Source organism: Rana temporaria, chromosome 12 (assembly GCF_905171775.1).
Source record: "Rana temporaria chromosome 12, aRanTem1.1, whole genome shotgun sequence".
Lineage (NCBI taxonomy): Eukaryota > Metazoa > Chordata > Amphibia > Anura > Ranidae > Rana > Rana temporaria.
The window spans coordinates 38,244,458-38,259,824 of record NC_053500.1 but is presented as its reverse complement, the minus strand read 5'-3'; the positions used below and the strand labels follow the sequence as shown (position 1 = coordinate 38,259,824).

General features: G+C 43.1%; 1 protein-coding gene across 2 annotated transcripts in view; it reads left to right on the top strand.

Annotated features, from left to right (window-relative positions):
• The first annotated feature begins 728 nt into the window (after positions 1 to 728).
• The window catches only part of LOC120918715 (NXPE family member 2-like), a 65,015-nt gene continuing 50,376 nt past the window's right edge, over positions 729 to 15,367 (top strand). Inside the window, exons 1-2 of one of the 2 annotated variants that reach the window (XM_040330426.1) lie at positions 729 to 1,039; positions 2,451 to 3,166. In XM_040330426.1, coding sequence (XP_040186360.1) covers positions 941 to 1,039; positions 2,451 to 3,166 — 815 coding nt within the window. In that variant the 5' untranslated portion in view covers positions 729 to 940. The remainder of the gene's footprint in view (positions 1,040 to 2,450; positions 3,167 to 15,367) is intronic. The other variant, XM_040330425.1, reaches the window with a different exon arrangement.

Sequence of the window (15,367 nt, the reverse complement as noted above, 5' to 3'; positions counted from 1 at the left end):
GGCCTATATTTAGACTTGCCATGTTAAAGTATGGCCGTCGTTCCCGCATCGAATTTTAAACTTTTTTTTTTTTGCGTAAGTCGTCCGTGAATAGGAAAGGACGTAACTCACATCGACGTTCAAAAAATCACGTCAGTGCCACGTAATTTCGCGCAAAGCACGGCAGGAAATTTCAAAACGGAGCATGCACAGAACGTTCGGCGCGGGAACGCGCCTAATTGAAATGGTCCACGCCCCATTTGAATTAGGCGGGCTTGAGCCGGAGGGATTTATGCTACGCCGTCGCAACTTTACAGGCAAGTGCTTTGTGAATCAAGCACTTGCCCGTAAAACTTGCGGCGGTGTAACGTAAATGCGATACGTTACGCCGCCGCGGTTTTATGTGAATCTGGCCCTTTGTGTCTGGGAATTCTCTCCAGGTCACAGCTTTTTCAATTATATATATCCCACGATACTTCCATTATTGATTAGAAATTTGTTTGTTTTCCAAAAAAAATCTAACATGCACGATCACTCAAATTTGATGGCTGCACGAAAATTGGCCACTAAATTGAAACAAAAATTACTTTGAAATGCAATCCGTGTACAAACTTCAGTTGTAACTTGCTATGTTGGTGATATGTAACCAAACATTGTACCACTGAAAGTAAAGAGTTCATCAGGACACTCTCACAGGGGAATATTTAGAGAGGACTATCTGATCAAAATCTCACAGAATAACCCAGGGAAAGCTGATCTTGAAGTTTAACTAGGTTATAAGTCCTCTACACGTAATGTGCCCATGACTTATTAGGCAAACCTTTAAAGAGCAAAAGGGCACAATTGTCATTAACCATCAAAAGGTAATTAGGATGACAGCTGCCTAAACTTTGGGTTGGCCATTGTTATTAGGACCTCCTTATAATTGTACACCTCACTTCTGTTTCAGGAGGCTAATAGAATGTTCGAATCAACCAGAAAAGGTTATATGATCATTTTGTTTTGTACAGTTATCGTTATGGTGGTGTTTAGCTACATCGTTCAGATAAACTTCAGACAGGTAGGTTCTTTGTTGTAGAACTCACACTTAAATTGTGTTTGTGGATAAGGCTAACGCCGCGTACACACGACCGTTTTTCGGGTTGTAAAAAATTAAGGCCCAGATTCACAAAGACTTACAACGGCGTATCTCCAGATACGCCGTCGTAAGTCCGAATGAGCACCGTCGTATGTATGCGCCTGATTCATAGAATCAGTTACGCATACATTCTGCCAAGATACGAGCGGCGTAAGTCTCCTACGCCGTCGTATCTTGGGTGCATATTTACGCTGGCCGCTAGGTGGCGCTTCCATTGATTTCCGCGTTGAATATGCAAATGAGCTAGATACGCTGATTCACGAACGTACGTGCGCCCGTCGCATTTAGTTACGCCGTTTACGTAAGACATACGCCGGCGTAAAGATAAAGCAAGTCTCTAGGTGGCGTAGCCCATGCAAAGTATGGTCGTCGGAACAAGCGTATCTTTTTACGTCGTTTGCGTAAGTCGTACGCGAATAGAGCTGTGCGTAAATTACGTTCACGTCGTAGGCAGTGTTCGACGTATCTTAGGCATTCTATCCGATGCATGCGCACTGGGATACGTCCACGGATGGCGCATGCACCGTGCGTTCAAAACGTCAATCATGTCGGGTCACGATTCATTAGCATAAAACACGCCCACCTCTTCACAATTTGAATTAGGTGCGCTTACGCTGGCACATTTACGCTACGCCACCGTAACTTAGGACGCAAGTGCTTTGTGAATACAGCACTTGCCTCTAAGTTGTGGCGGCGTAGCGTAAATATGATACGCTACGCCCGCTCACACTTACGCCGCCCTACGTGAATCTAGGCCTTAGTTGTTAAGGGTCTAGAAAAAAATGAAGTTTTTTTTTCAACCCGATCATTAAAACGGCCTTGCCTGCACACGATCGTGAAAAAAAATGCTCTAGCAAAGCGCGATGACATACAACACGTACGACGCCACTATTAAGGGGAAGTTCCATGCGGGTTGGCGCCACCCTTTGGGCTGCTTTAGCTGATTTTGTGTTATTAAAAGACGATTCGCGCTTTTCAGTCTGTTACAGCGTGAGGAATGTGCTATCTCCATGACGAACGCTAGTTTTACCAGAACGAGCACTCCCGTCTCATAACTTGCCTTTGAGCATGCACGTTTTTTTCACGTCGTTAAAGCCCACACCGGACCATTTTTTACAACCTTAAAAAAGACAACATTAAAAATGTCGTGAAAAAATAGAGCATGTTCAAAATTTTTAATGGCCATTTTTTAGATCGTGAAAAATGCTCTGGAGCCCACACACGATCGTATTGAATGACATTAAAAAAAACGGCATTTTTTAGAACCCGAAAAACGGTCGTGTGTACGCTGCATCAGAGTGTAACAGTAGAAATGTTAATGATTTCCCATCAGCTTTCAGACCTTTACTTTCTCAATGTAAAAAATGATCCGGCACCTGTTTGTGAACACGTTGGGTACATACCAACAGAATCCAAAACCATCGACCAACAAATAGCAGAGATAATGACTATGATCAACTGTACAATTCCCCAAAAAAACACCATGTTTTTTAATGAAACCACCAGTGCGATAAATAGCACAGCAATAATATTGAACGATAAACCTAATTATTGTGTTGGAGACACCTTGATTGTTCAGGTTGAGATGTTCAATTATTTGGGGAGAAGAAAAACGTATGGAGGAGACTTTATACAAGCCCGGATCTTTTCACCAAAGCTTGGAGCTGGAGCTTCTGGAAGAATCGAGGACTTCAAAAATGGAACTTACTATATTTATTTTACATTATTTTGGAAAGGACAAGTACAAATATCTATTCTCCTGATGCATCCCAGTGAAGGGGTATCTCTTTTGTGGAAAGGGAGGAACATGGGATACAATTATATCAGCTACACAGGAGAATTCCTTAATAAAAATAAAAAAGTACATACGGAATGTGGCTTTTACTTGAATTCCCAAAATGAAAAATGTAAATATGTGGACAGGAAATATAGAGAAGTTTTCTACTGTATCAAGTTACCAGAAGTACCTTGTGATGCTTTCATATCGTTAAAAAGCAAGAACACACCTTATACATATCTCACCAACGCGAACAAGACTTTGTTTTCCATGTAAGTATTTTCTAAAATGACTTTTTTCTAATGGCACAGTTTTTTTAGTTTAAGAAGTATCACACCTGCTTATAGAAGATGTTGCTAAACATTAAAAGGTATGTCCATGTTTTGGAAAGAGGCCCATTCATTAACCACTAGGGGTCCGCGCTATAGTCGAATGACGGCTACAGCGCGGACCTGAAAAGCCAAGTGGACGTCAATTGACGTCCACCCCTTTGCGTGTTCCCCGCGCGCGCTCCAGAGCGCGCAGCGGGGAACTTCTGTGCTGGCCGTGTACCTTGGACACAGGCAATTACAGATCGCCGCGAACGGCCAATCAGAGTGCCCGTTTGCTAGGCGATCTGTGCGGCCAATGAGACATATGTAAACATATGAGATCATCTCTCATTGCCGTTTTACACAGAGACAGCGGTGCTCTCTCTGGAGAGGAGACCGATCTGTGTCCCTTGTACATAGGGACACAGATCGGTCACCCCCCCCCCCAGTCACCCCCCCTCCACCTACAGTTAGAACACTATATAGGACACACATTTAACCCCTTCCTCACCCCCTAGTGTTAACCCCTTCAATGCCAGTCACATTTATACTGTAATTAGTGCATATTTATAGCACTGATTGCATTATAAATGTGAATGGCGCCAAAAATGTGTCAAAAGTGTCCGATGTGTCCGCCATAACGTCGCAGTCCCAATAAAAATCGCAGATCGCCGCCATTTCTAGTAAAAAAAAAATAATAAAAAATAATAATAATTCTGTCCCCTATTTTGTAGGCGCTATAACTTTTGCGCAAACCAGTCGCTTATTGCGATTTTTTTTTTTTTTTACCAAAAATATGTAGAAGAATACGTATCGGCATAAACTGAGAAAAAAATGTTGTTTTTTTTTTTTTAATTGGGATATTTATTATAGCAACAAGTAAAAAATATTGTATTTTTTTCAAAATTGTCGCTCTTTTTTGTTTATAGCGCAAAAAATTAAAACCGCACAGGCAATCAAATACCACCAAAAGAAAGCTCTACTTATGGGGAAAAAAGGACGTCAATTTTGTTTGGGAGCCACGTCGCACGACCGCGCAATTGTTAGTTAAAGCGACGCAGTGCCGAAAGCTGAAATTTCACCTGGGCAGGAGGGGGGTATATGTGCCCAGTAAGCAAGTGGTTAAATAGAGAATTCAGAATGCTTTAAGTAAACCTGTTAGGCTATTCAAACTGACCATATGGTAACAAATAGATAAGAAAGAGTTACTTTAACTACTTAAGGACCGCCACATGACTATATACGTCCTTAGTTTGAAGAGGAATATCTCGGTAATGGCAGCAGTTGCTGCCACAACCAAGGTATCCATCTCTTCAGGCGGCGGTCCTGTAAACGATAATGGTTGTTTCTGCGGAGGATTCATTGTGAGATCACCGTTATCAGGGGCGGGAGAGGGGCCCCCCTCCCGCTGCTCTCCCGTGCCCTCCACCGCTTACCGGAGCCGTTGGCAGCAGCGGAGGCGATCGGGTCCTTTCCCATGCTGGGTATGATTACGAGTGAGGGCAAGATGGCCCCCACCCATCTCCATACCATAGCAAGGTGGAAGCGACGTCAAAACGTCACTTACGCCCATACATCTTAAAGAGACAATTTATTTTTGTCATTTTTTTTTTATTGCATTTTAGTCCAAATCTGAGATCTGGGGTCTTTTTTACCCTAGAGCTCATATTTAAGAGGACCTATCATTATTTTTTCTAAATAAAATTGGGTCACTTTTATTCCTATTACAAGGAATGTAAACATCCCTTGTAATAGGAATAAAAGTGACCCATTTTTCTTTTTTAAAACAGTGTAAAAATATATAAAATCTAGTAAAATAAATAAAAAAAATTAATGTTTAAAGCACCCCGTCCCGACGAGCTTGCGTGCAGAAGCGAACACATACATGAGTAGAGCCCGCATATGAAAACGTGAGGTATCACCGCAAAAATTAGAGCAAGAGCAATAATGCTAGCCCTAGACCTCCTCTGTAACTCAAAACATGCAACCTGTAGAATTTTTTAAACGTTGCCTATGGAGATTTTTAAGGGTACAAGTTTGACACCATAACGTTATCATAACATTATCTTTCACAATATAAAACTAAATTGGGCTAACTTTACTGTTGTCTTATTTTATAATTTAAAAAAATGTTTTTTTCCCAAAAAAAAGTGCACTTGTAAGACCACTGCACAAATACGGTGTGACAAAAAGTATTGCAATGACCGCCATTTTATTCTCAAGAGTGTTAGGAAAAAAATGTATAATGTTTTGGGGTTCTAAGTAATTTTCTACCATAAAAACTTGTTTTTAATGTGTAAACACTGAGTCTGAAAAACAGGCTTGGTCCTTAAGTGGGTAAATTGAACCTGTGACCAGGCTATATAGTCTTACCAAGCAGTAAATGAGCTTTAAAACAATCACTAACCTATGTAGCTACAGACACTCTGGAGTAATTTTATCTCTATGTCACAACAGAATCACTTATATCTCTTACCAGCAGGGTGAGCTAAACTACTGAGAGAACCATTTGAACAACTTCAGCACTTCTGCTGTGAAATGTAAGAATGAATTGCTCCACCGAGACTGCATTTACAGAAGTCAGTATGGATATGTATTAAAGCTCATTTACTGCTTTGTGAAATATTTAAATGAGTGAATGACCATAGCCTTGCCACAGGTTCACTTTAAGTAAAATTTGCATATTAAAAGTAATTAGTAAATCTAGTTATCTGATGTTGTATGCAATCTGAAAGCCAAACTGAAGTATCAACATTTGCAACTTTCACACCCTAAATATGTTCTTCTTCATGTGCTTTGCTACATACTAGTTCTGCAGCAGGGGTTAAAATATACTGTGCTTGTAGCATGGTATACGAACAGAGCTGTTATCTGAACTAGCCTGCAGGGGGACTGTTGGACCAATGGGAGCCACTGCAATGTGTGTGAGAGCGGTGTTACAGCTCTCCAGCATGCTGCTAGCACAGGGTATTTTAACCCTTGCTGCAGCACCTAGTATGTAAAAAACAGAAAGAAGAGGACAATTAATACTGTATATGCAGCCTCAATTGAGATTGACCTTTCTCCGGTAAGCAAGCACTCCCACACGTGGATTATAAAAAATAGAATGCACCAACATAGTATACACTGCTTTACAAATACAAAAAGTAGTGACCAGGGCCGCCATCAGGAATTATGGGATGGGCATGGGCCCCCTGGAGCAGAGAACCGGGGGGGGGGGGGGGGTGCTGCCGCGAATTGAGAAGCGGGGGGGGGGGCCTTTACACAAAAAATAAGAAATAAAGAAAAAAATATATAAAAAAAGGGGGGTTGCCATCCGGGACCTCTGGGCCCTTTAATAAAAATGAAAAAAAGAAACCTCTGGGCCCTTTGATAATAATGAAAAAAATAAATAAATATATATATATAAAAATAAAAAATAAACATTTATAAAAAAAAAAGACAACAAAATATATATATAAAAAATATATATATATAAAAATTAAATTAAATTAAATTAAATTAAAAAATTAAAAATGGCCCTTTATTAAAAAATAAAATAAAAATATATAAAAAATATATTTTTTTTATAAAAAATATATTTTTTTTATAAAAAATAAATAAAAAAACGGGGGTTGCCATCCGGGGCCTCCGGGCCCCTGGGGACCTCCGGAACCTCTAAAAAAAAAATTGGCCCCTAAAAAAAGGGGGTTGCCATCCGGGCCCCTGGGTGTAATGCCTGTACCCCCCTGATGGCGGCCCTGGCAGTGACACTACATAAAAACAAGCTATCACGGTGTATTTTAATGTAGTTTATTTTATTATGTTATGCTCCCATCAATTCTACGTATCCCATTGTGTGCTTGTAATCTATCCATTCTTTCCACTTTTCTTGAAACTCCCCCTCGCTAAACCTTAGATATCCTAAGTTGTAAATTTCATCTATTTTATTGCACCAACCCTTCAGCGTAGGCCGTTACAGTTCTTGCCAGTGTGTAAGTAGTTGGCTCTTTGCAGCGTTTAAAAGCTGTGGGAGCAATGTTCTCAGGTATTGTTTAGTTGGCATTCGAATGCCATGTAAAAAACACCCCCACGGGTCGTCAGGAACTTCAATATTGGTTATTTCTCTAATTATTTGCCTAATCTCCCATCAATATTTTTTGATTTTGGGACATGTCCACCATATGTGGGCCATAGTCCCAATTTCCTTACACCCCCTCCAGCATAACTGTGATGTTTCCCTTGAGCATTTATGTACCTTATCAGGGGTTAGATACCAACGGACGAGACATTTATAATTTAATTCTGTCATATTACAATTTACCGATGTGGAATGCACCCTCTTCGTTAGTTGCTTGATCTCAAAATCATTAACCTTTGTCCACAATTCCTCCTCCCACTTCTTGATGTATGGTGGTATGCCCTGCTTTTTTGTATAATTTAATATCTTATAAATCCTTGAAATTCCCCCCTTCCTACCCTTTTCCTCGCATAATTTCTCAAGGGGCTGTAGGTTTTCTACGGATCTAATAGGCTGATGCAATTTTTCAACAAAATGTTTTAGCTGGGTGTACCGCCATTCGTCAATCACCATCAGTTCTCTTTTATTTTTTAGTTCCTGATACGTATACAATTTATTATGCTCCATTACATCTTTCAATTTTCTTGTATAATCCATTTTCCCAATTTTGTCCATTCCTGGTGTAAAATATTTTGTGTCAGTTAGGCCCCATACACACGAGAGAATTTATCCGCGAATACGGTCCAGCGGACCGTTTCCGCGGATAAATCCTCTCGAGGATTTCGGCGTATTTTCATGCGATGGAGTGTACACACCATCGCATTGAAATCCGCGCCGAAATCCTCTGGCGATGACGTGTCGCGCCGTCGCCGCGATTATGATGCGACGACGTGCGCGACGCTGTCATATAAGGAATTCCACGCATGCGTCGAATCATAACGACGCATGCGGGGGATCCCTTCGGACGGATGGATCCGGTGAGTCTATACAGACCACCGGATCCATCCGTTGGGATGGATTCCAGCAGATGGATTTGCTTGGCATGTCAGCGAATATTCGATCTGCTGGAATCCATCCCAGGGGAGAAATATCCGCGGAAACAGATCCGCTGGCGTGTACACACCATAGGATCTATCCGCTGAAACCCATCTGCTGGGATTTTTCAGCGGATGGATTCTATGGTGTGTACGGGGCCTTTGTGGAATTAGAGGTGAATTAAAGTCCCATTTTTCTTTTTTATGTATCTTATCCCATATTTTTAATACTTTATTTGTAATACTGTGTGACTGTCCATGCTAAGTTCTCGATATTGTGCAGGAATCCATATTACCTTCCCAAGTGATACTTCTACGTCTTTTTAGCCCCGGTCAGGTGCCCACAATCCCCCTTGTGCCTTTTCTTTTGTTAATAGTGTCAGACTAATACGTGGTTTCTTCCCTCGCCAAATCAATTTTAGGAACATTGACTGTAAAGTTTTAAAATATGCCTGTGATAGTGGGATTGGGAGCATTTGCATTTTGTATACTATTTTGGGTAAGATTACCATTTTGAAGATATTTATTCTGCCACTCCAAGATAGTTGCCCCGGTGCTATTCTATTAAGTTCTGCCTTAATGTCATTTGATAATGGAAGAAATTGGCTCTCTATAATGTCTCAGTAGTAGTTGTTATCTTAACTCCTAGGTACTGCAGTTCTTTTTTTCCCCCATCTAAATGGGAAATCTTCTTGGTAGATGTTCTCATCTGCTTTAGATATATTAATACTCAATATTTCGTATTTGGCCGGGTTTATTTTAAAATTAGACATATTTTCCGAACTGAGAGATTTCATTAAATTATATAAGGTTACTCTGGGGTTAGTTATAAAAAATAAAATGTTGTCCGCATAGGCCGCTTGTTTATGGTCATCTTCCCCTACTTGTATCCACATGATGTCCACATTCCACCTTATCCCCCTTAACAGGGGTTCCAGCGCGAGGACAAACAGTAGCGGTGACAGGGGACTTCCCTCTCTAGTGCCATTTTTCATCTCGAATGGCGCTGAGACCGTCCCATTTACTTCTACTCTCGCCGTTGGTCTATTATATAGTGATTTTATCCAGTTGGTCATTCTAGGTCCTATACCTATTGCCTCAAGTGTACTCTGCATGAAACCCCAGTCTACCCTGTCATATGCTTTTTCAGCATCAATTGACAGGAGTAGACCTGGGGCCCCACTTTCTTTAATTTTCTGTATAGCCAAAAGAGCTCTAATTCTGTTGTCCCTCCCCTCCCTTCTGGGGATGAATCCAACTTTGTCTACATCGACCACGTCCTTCATTATCGTTTTCAACCTCTCAGCAAGTACCTTTGAAAATAGCTTAGTATCAATATTCAGGGGTGAAATCGGTCTGTAACTGGAACATAGTGTGTTATCTTTACCTTCTTTTGGGATTATAGTTATTATGGCCTCTAATGCCTCTTTCCGCATCTCCCATTTCACGCCCACCCCGTTCATATAGGAGAACAATTTCGGTGTTAAAATGTCTAAGAATTCTTCTTAATAGAGTATTTTCAGGCCGTCGGGTCCGGGAGATTTCCCATTTGGCAGTTCTTTGTCTTCTGGGATTTTATCTAGGTCTATCTATTTCATGAAAGCTTTTGTTTTCTCCTCTTTTTGTTTAACCTCTTCTTTTGTATTATTTATATTCAGGGATGGACTGGCCATTGGGACTACAGGGAGTTTCCCGGTGGGCCGATGGCTCAGTGGGCCGGCTTCAGTGACAGTGGACTGCCGCCCCCCCTCCGCTCCCCTGTCTCTCCCTTCCCGCAGCGCTTACCTCCTCTCCCTCCCAGCAGCGCTCACCTGGGGGGAACAAAGAAGCAGGGGGAGGACCAGAGGAGCAGGGGGATGGCAGAGGAGCATGGTGGAGGGGACAGACAGCTATGGCCTGGGAGTTTCTCCCTTCTGCCTAATCTTGTCCCATAAGGGGGGCACCAAACTGATTCTTTGCCCCGGGTGAAATAATGTCTAGCTTCCCCACTGGTACTGCCTATAAGAGTACCAGTACCAGCTGTTCTACTCTAATAAAGTAGAACGGCTAGTGGCTAGTGAAGGGGGAGAGGGGGCTTGGGTGGCTGGGGGAGAGGGGGTGCGGGTGGCTGGGGGGGGGGGGGTTCGGAAGTTGTCCGGCCGCCATGGGGGAGACCTGTCAAAGTGGGCCAGTCTGGATGAAGTCAGGGCCAAATTTCTGTCCCAGTCCAGCCCTGTTTATATTAATTGAATAAAGCCTCTCATAAAATTCTTGGAAAATTTTAGCTATTTCTGTTGTTTTATATCTTAATTCCCCGATACTTGTTTGTATTTTCACTATGTAGTTAACTGTTTTTTTCTTTTTTAATAAATTTGCTAGAAATTTCCCCTGTTTATTACCACATTGATACCTCTCTTTCTTAATTTGATTAAAGACCGTTCAGGTTTCATGTTCTATTTCCTCTCTCATCTCCTCTCTTTTATTACCAAGTTTCAATAGGAGTTCTTTCTCTCTAGTTTTCTTGTGTTGCTGTTCTAATTCATAAATTTCTTTTGTAATTACTACTGGCACTACCCCCGTAGGAGCTGCTGGTTTAGATTTGGGTTTTGCACGTTACCTCTAAGTTCGTTGTCAGGGGAAGACAGTCTATAGAAATTGCAATGTTCACACAAGATGTAAAACCTTCAAACCTTCAACTTCTACTCTGCCACAGGATTTAAGTCCCGAACTTCGAGCCTTATAGTAAAGAGCCTTTAAGCCGATCCAGCGAACTGTAAGACAAGTAGAGCTGTAGATCTGTAGATTCCTGTATAACGAAGTCACCAGGCCTATCCCAAGACATTAGTTTGCCCCTGTTTGGTCTCCTCCAGGGCAGGTCCTCCCCCGGTTTCCTTCGTTAAGCGCGTCCCTCACTTGGTTGGACAGCTTTCCGAATTTTTTTTCATTTTAGTTTCATTCGTTTTTTGGGGGGAAATTTCGTTTTTTTAGTTTTTTTTCGTTTTTTGCTTTTTCGGAAATCCGAAAATTCCGAATTTACCTAATTTTCGAATTTTTTTCGATTTTCCCGAATTTACGAAAAAATAAAAAAAGCGAATGAAACAAAAACGATTTTTTTTTTTTTTTTAATTTCCCGAATTTACGAATTTAGGAAAAAAAAATAAAAAATAACAAACGAAAAAAAACAACTTTTTTTTGGCAGTGCACATGTCCACGTCTGCACATGTACTATTTCTTTATCCTGTAAAAGTTCTTCATTTAACCTCCAGCTATTGAAATAGCAATAGTCCTGCGAGCCACCACTCCTATAGGCTTAAATGTAATCAATATAAATAAAGCTGCTAGCGTGAAACACCTCTCATAAATGTGTGCCAAATTAAATGAATAAAAAAAACGCTGCGCTGAGAAACTTAGCAGTGCACTGCAAACTACAAAAAACTGGTGAGTGTCCAGTAAGTGGAACCAACCCCAGCAAGACCTCCATCAGTACAAGTCCTGCACAGGATTTGAATGGTCACCCAGTTGCCACAGTTATTTGTAAACACAGTGTCAGGTCACCTGTGGCCAGGTGACAAGTGCACCCCGTTGGAGCCGGGGGTACACGACAAGGTAGTGAACCCTATAGCAGACTGCTGCGGATGGACCACAGAGTGGATATGGAGGTGAGGTTCACTGGGGCACAGCTTGAGCCCAAGATTCCCCAGGGCGCGGAATCTAAGATCCAGTTGGTATTCATCACCAGAGCCTCTAGTGGTGAGGATGGCCTTCGCTGCAACTGGATCCAGGTCACGGCGCCCGGAGTCGCCTAGGTCACGCTCCGTAGGGAGAGAGGGGAAGCAGCCACTCAGGACACAAGGGATAGTGAAGGGTAAGCCAAGGTCTGGGCAACAAGCAGACGAGAGTAACCAAGGGACAGGCCAAGGGTTAGGGTCACAGGCAAACAGGAGTAGTCGGAGAAAAGCCAAAGTCGGTACACAGAGATAACGTAGCACACGGCAAGCAGGAACACAATACTAACAAACAACGTTGATCAGCAAAGCAAACCAGCAGTGCAGTGGTTAATATAGAGTTCCTGGGATGGCCTGGGATGGAGCCATACAGGGAGGAGAGATGATAAAGGCAGCCAGATAAGAGAGTCTGGCCTCTAATGAACACATGGAGAGACAGGTAAGCTGCCAGACATTATTGCATATCCATGACACACAGAAGCCGTCATAGGAAATCTTCCTCTACTTGCTTTTTCTGCAACACTCTTTGGGGGAGATTTACTAGAGCAGACCATAGATAATGTGAATTTCTTTCCTGCAACCAAGGGGTGCAGGAAAGACTTGATTCCCCTATTCACATAGTGTGGATGGGGGAACGCCTCTCACAGAGCTATTGTCACGTACCTGGTAGGAGTCCGGTATGACGAGGTCAGCCCCTCTTGTATCTCCAGCCCAAACCCCTCTGAGGTTGAGACAGACGGCGGTTAGGGCTAGGAGGAACACGAGTGCCTGTAGTGTTGATAGGCTCGTGGCCGGAAGCAGATGAAGACTTGCAGATGCTGAAGGCCCAGTAGGAACAGGACACCGGTGAGGTTGAGGGAACCGGTTGGTGTAGAGGAACTCCAACTCTCTTGCAGGAACAGAACAGGAAACTAGCAGGAACTTCTGGGTTGCAGCAGTCGGATGACTAGCCGGGTCAGAGCACACACGGACAGCAGAGTACCGAATCATCAACAGGAGCCGGGTCAGAGGGAAGCCGGGTTCGGTAACAGACGGGCGGCGTGGTAATCAGGGAAACAGCAAAGGCGAAGTCCAATGGGAAGCCGGGATCAGGAACCAAACGATCAGGTAAGTATCAGAATCCAAAGGAGAGTCAGGGAAGCCAAGTCAGCAACGAAGATCCAAGGTATAAACAGGTGTCAGGAAACAGGGCACTTGCTGAAGACCAGTCAGCACCGCCAGGCTGTCAGAGCCCTCTTTAAATAGCCAACGGGAGGAGTCAGGAACGGCGTTTGCGTGTGCACGCCGTCCGTTGTGCCCGCACATGCGCAGAAGCGCGCTGAAGTGGCTGGTGTATCCTTTGTGCACGCGCATGCGCGCCGGAATTCCGAGACGCTTGTTGCATTCTAACAGTGCGCGCATGCGCACGTGCGTGTGCCAACGGTCTTCTCTTACAGCTATTGTGTTCTCATGGGGTGGGGAGTGGTCCTGGCCAGGTAAACACAGTGTTTATTGCCAGCAGCTGATTGGGGACAATTAGCCTGCTCATAGATGGATCGAAGCTCGTCTATTCACTGCTAAACCAGACAATATTCAAACCATCTTTGGCCAGCTTAAAAATGTAACGGTACACCAATCTGGGGCTTAAGTACGTGGATCGCAACTGCGGAGGCTTCTCAGGTTCGAACCTAGGTTTCACTCTCAGTCTATGTTGAGAGTTAGGGTTCTGACATCACAGCCTCATATAGGTATATGGCGCTTATTCCTTCATAGGCGTCACTAAGATTAAGGCTTGAAGAAAAGAATATGACCAGAGGAAATGATAAGTGTATGCAATACTGGAGCTGTACACTAGGGATAAACTTAGGTGAGGGTATCACAGTTCACTGGCATAAGAAGTATTGAGCTGGTACGAGAGACTAGTGGTAATGCATGATCCGGATAACACAGTTCATAGGTTCCTGACTAATACAGAGCTGTTAGGAGAGACTTGCAGTAATACACAGTCCTTAGGCATATAAGCTGTACTTGGCAAGGATGATAAGGCTTCAAACAATACTCGGCATTATTTGTACACACCACTAGCATGTGAGAACCAATGAAGAGGCATGAGGAGGGTTCAGATAATACTTGGTAGGATAGCAGGGATCAATGGCATGTGAGAGATAGTGAGCAGGCATGCAAGGCATCCATTTACACTTGATACATTAGCACAGATCCGAGTACTTGCGGTTAGGTGGTGGGTGACCCAGGATGCTGGAGGTGCTGGAGGTTCAGTACAGGGATGAGTCAGAGAGCTGGAGGTCCCAGTGGTCCTGTGCACAGATGGCCGGGAGCGGGGTCCTGCCTGATCCTGGGTGATGCCCAGAGCGGGGAAAGCTGGAGCTGCCGTGACAGCAGGCGTCCTTGCAGAATAGAGGAACGCCATGCTGTCACCGCTGGGGGTTTAAATAAGCCGTCAAGAAGCAGGATTGGAGCGGCTGAGTGAAGCGCACTTCCGCGTTCCATCGTGGAGCGCACGGGGCGCACAGGAAGTGACGCCTGAAGTAAACAGAACGGAGCGCAGCTGCCAGGAGAAGAAGCAGCTGCGCCCGTTCTACTAGAAAGTAACGGCAGCGGCGTTACAAAAACTGGAGCACACAATAACTGTACATACCAGTTATAGATCAATGAATTTCATGTGGCTGCAAAACGCTGTCTGACAATAAATGCTGGGCCAAATAGTTGTTATCCACATGTTTACGAGATATGCACAACTCCTTTTTTAATTAATGTTACTATAAATGCCATTAATGCTGTGCGTTTGTATGGGAAAAACATTTTGAAAAACCTGATTAAAAAAAAAAAAAAAAACGGGAGCACACATAATCTGGTGCAGCTATGCATAGTAACCAATTACCTTCAAACTTAAGCTTTGACAATAAAACCTAAAAACTGATTGGTTACTATGTACAGTTTTACCAGATTCTGTGTCCTTAAATTTCAGTAAATCTCCCCCTTATGTCATTTGTCAGAGCTACAGAGGAAATAATAAAATATATTGCAGTTTACCAGACTTCAGATATGCTGGCTAAAAACATTTTCTGCAAGTACAGATTATACTTGTTGATCCTGCCAGAAATCCATTGTAGTTCTGGGTGGGGATTAAGGCTTTCTAAAGGGGAACTCAGGAAACGTTGTTGCTAATGCCCAGCTAAGCTGTCGAAGGCCACAGTCATGACAAATCTGCGTTAAGGCGGCTCTCCGAATTAGAAGCAACCACATGTCATGGCAAAATTAACTCTCCGTGTCTCCTCCAGTTCACAATGGAGCTAAACTTGACTAACTGTACACAATCTTCCTTACATTATGCAGCACTTGTGAGAGTATACCTCAGAGCCTGTATCCCGCTCTCCAGTCTAGCTTTGATGCCACATCACTCCCAGTGACATGCTTGTAACCTTAC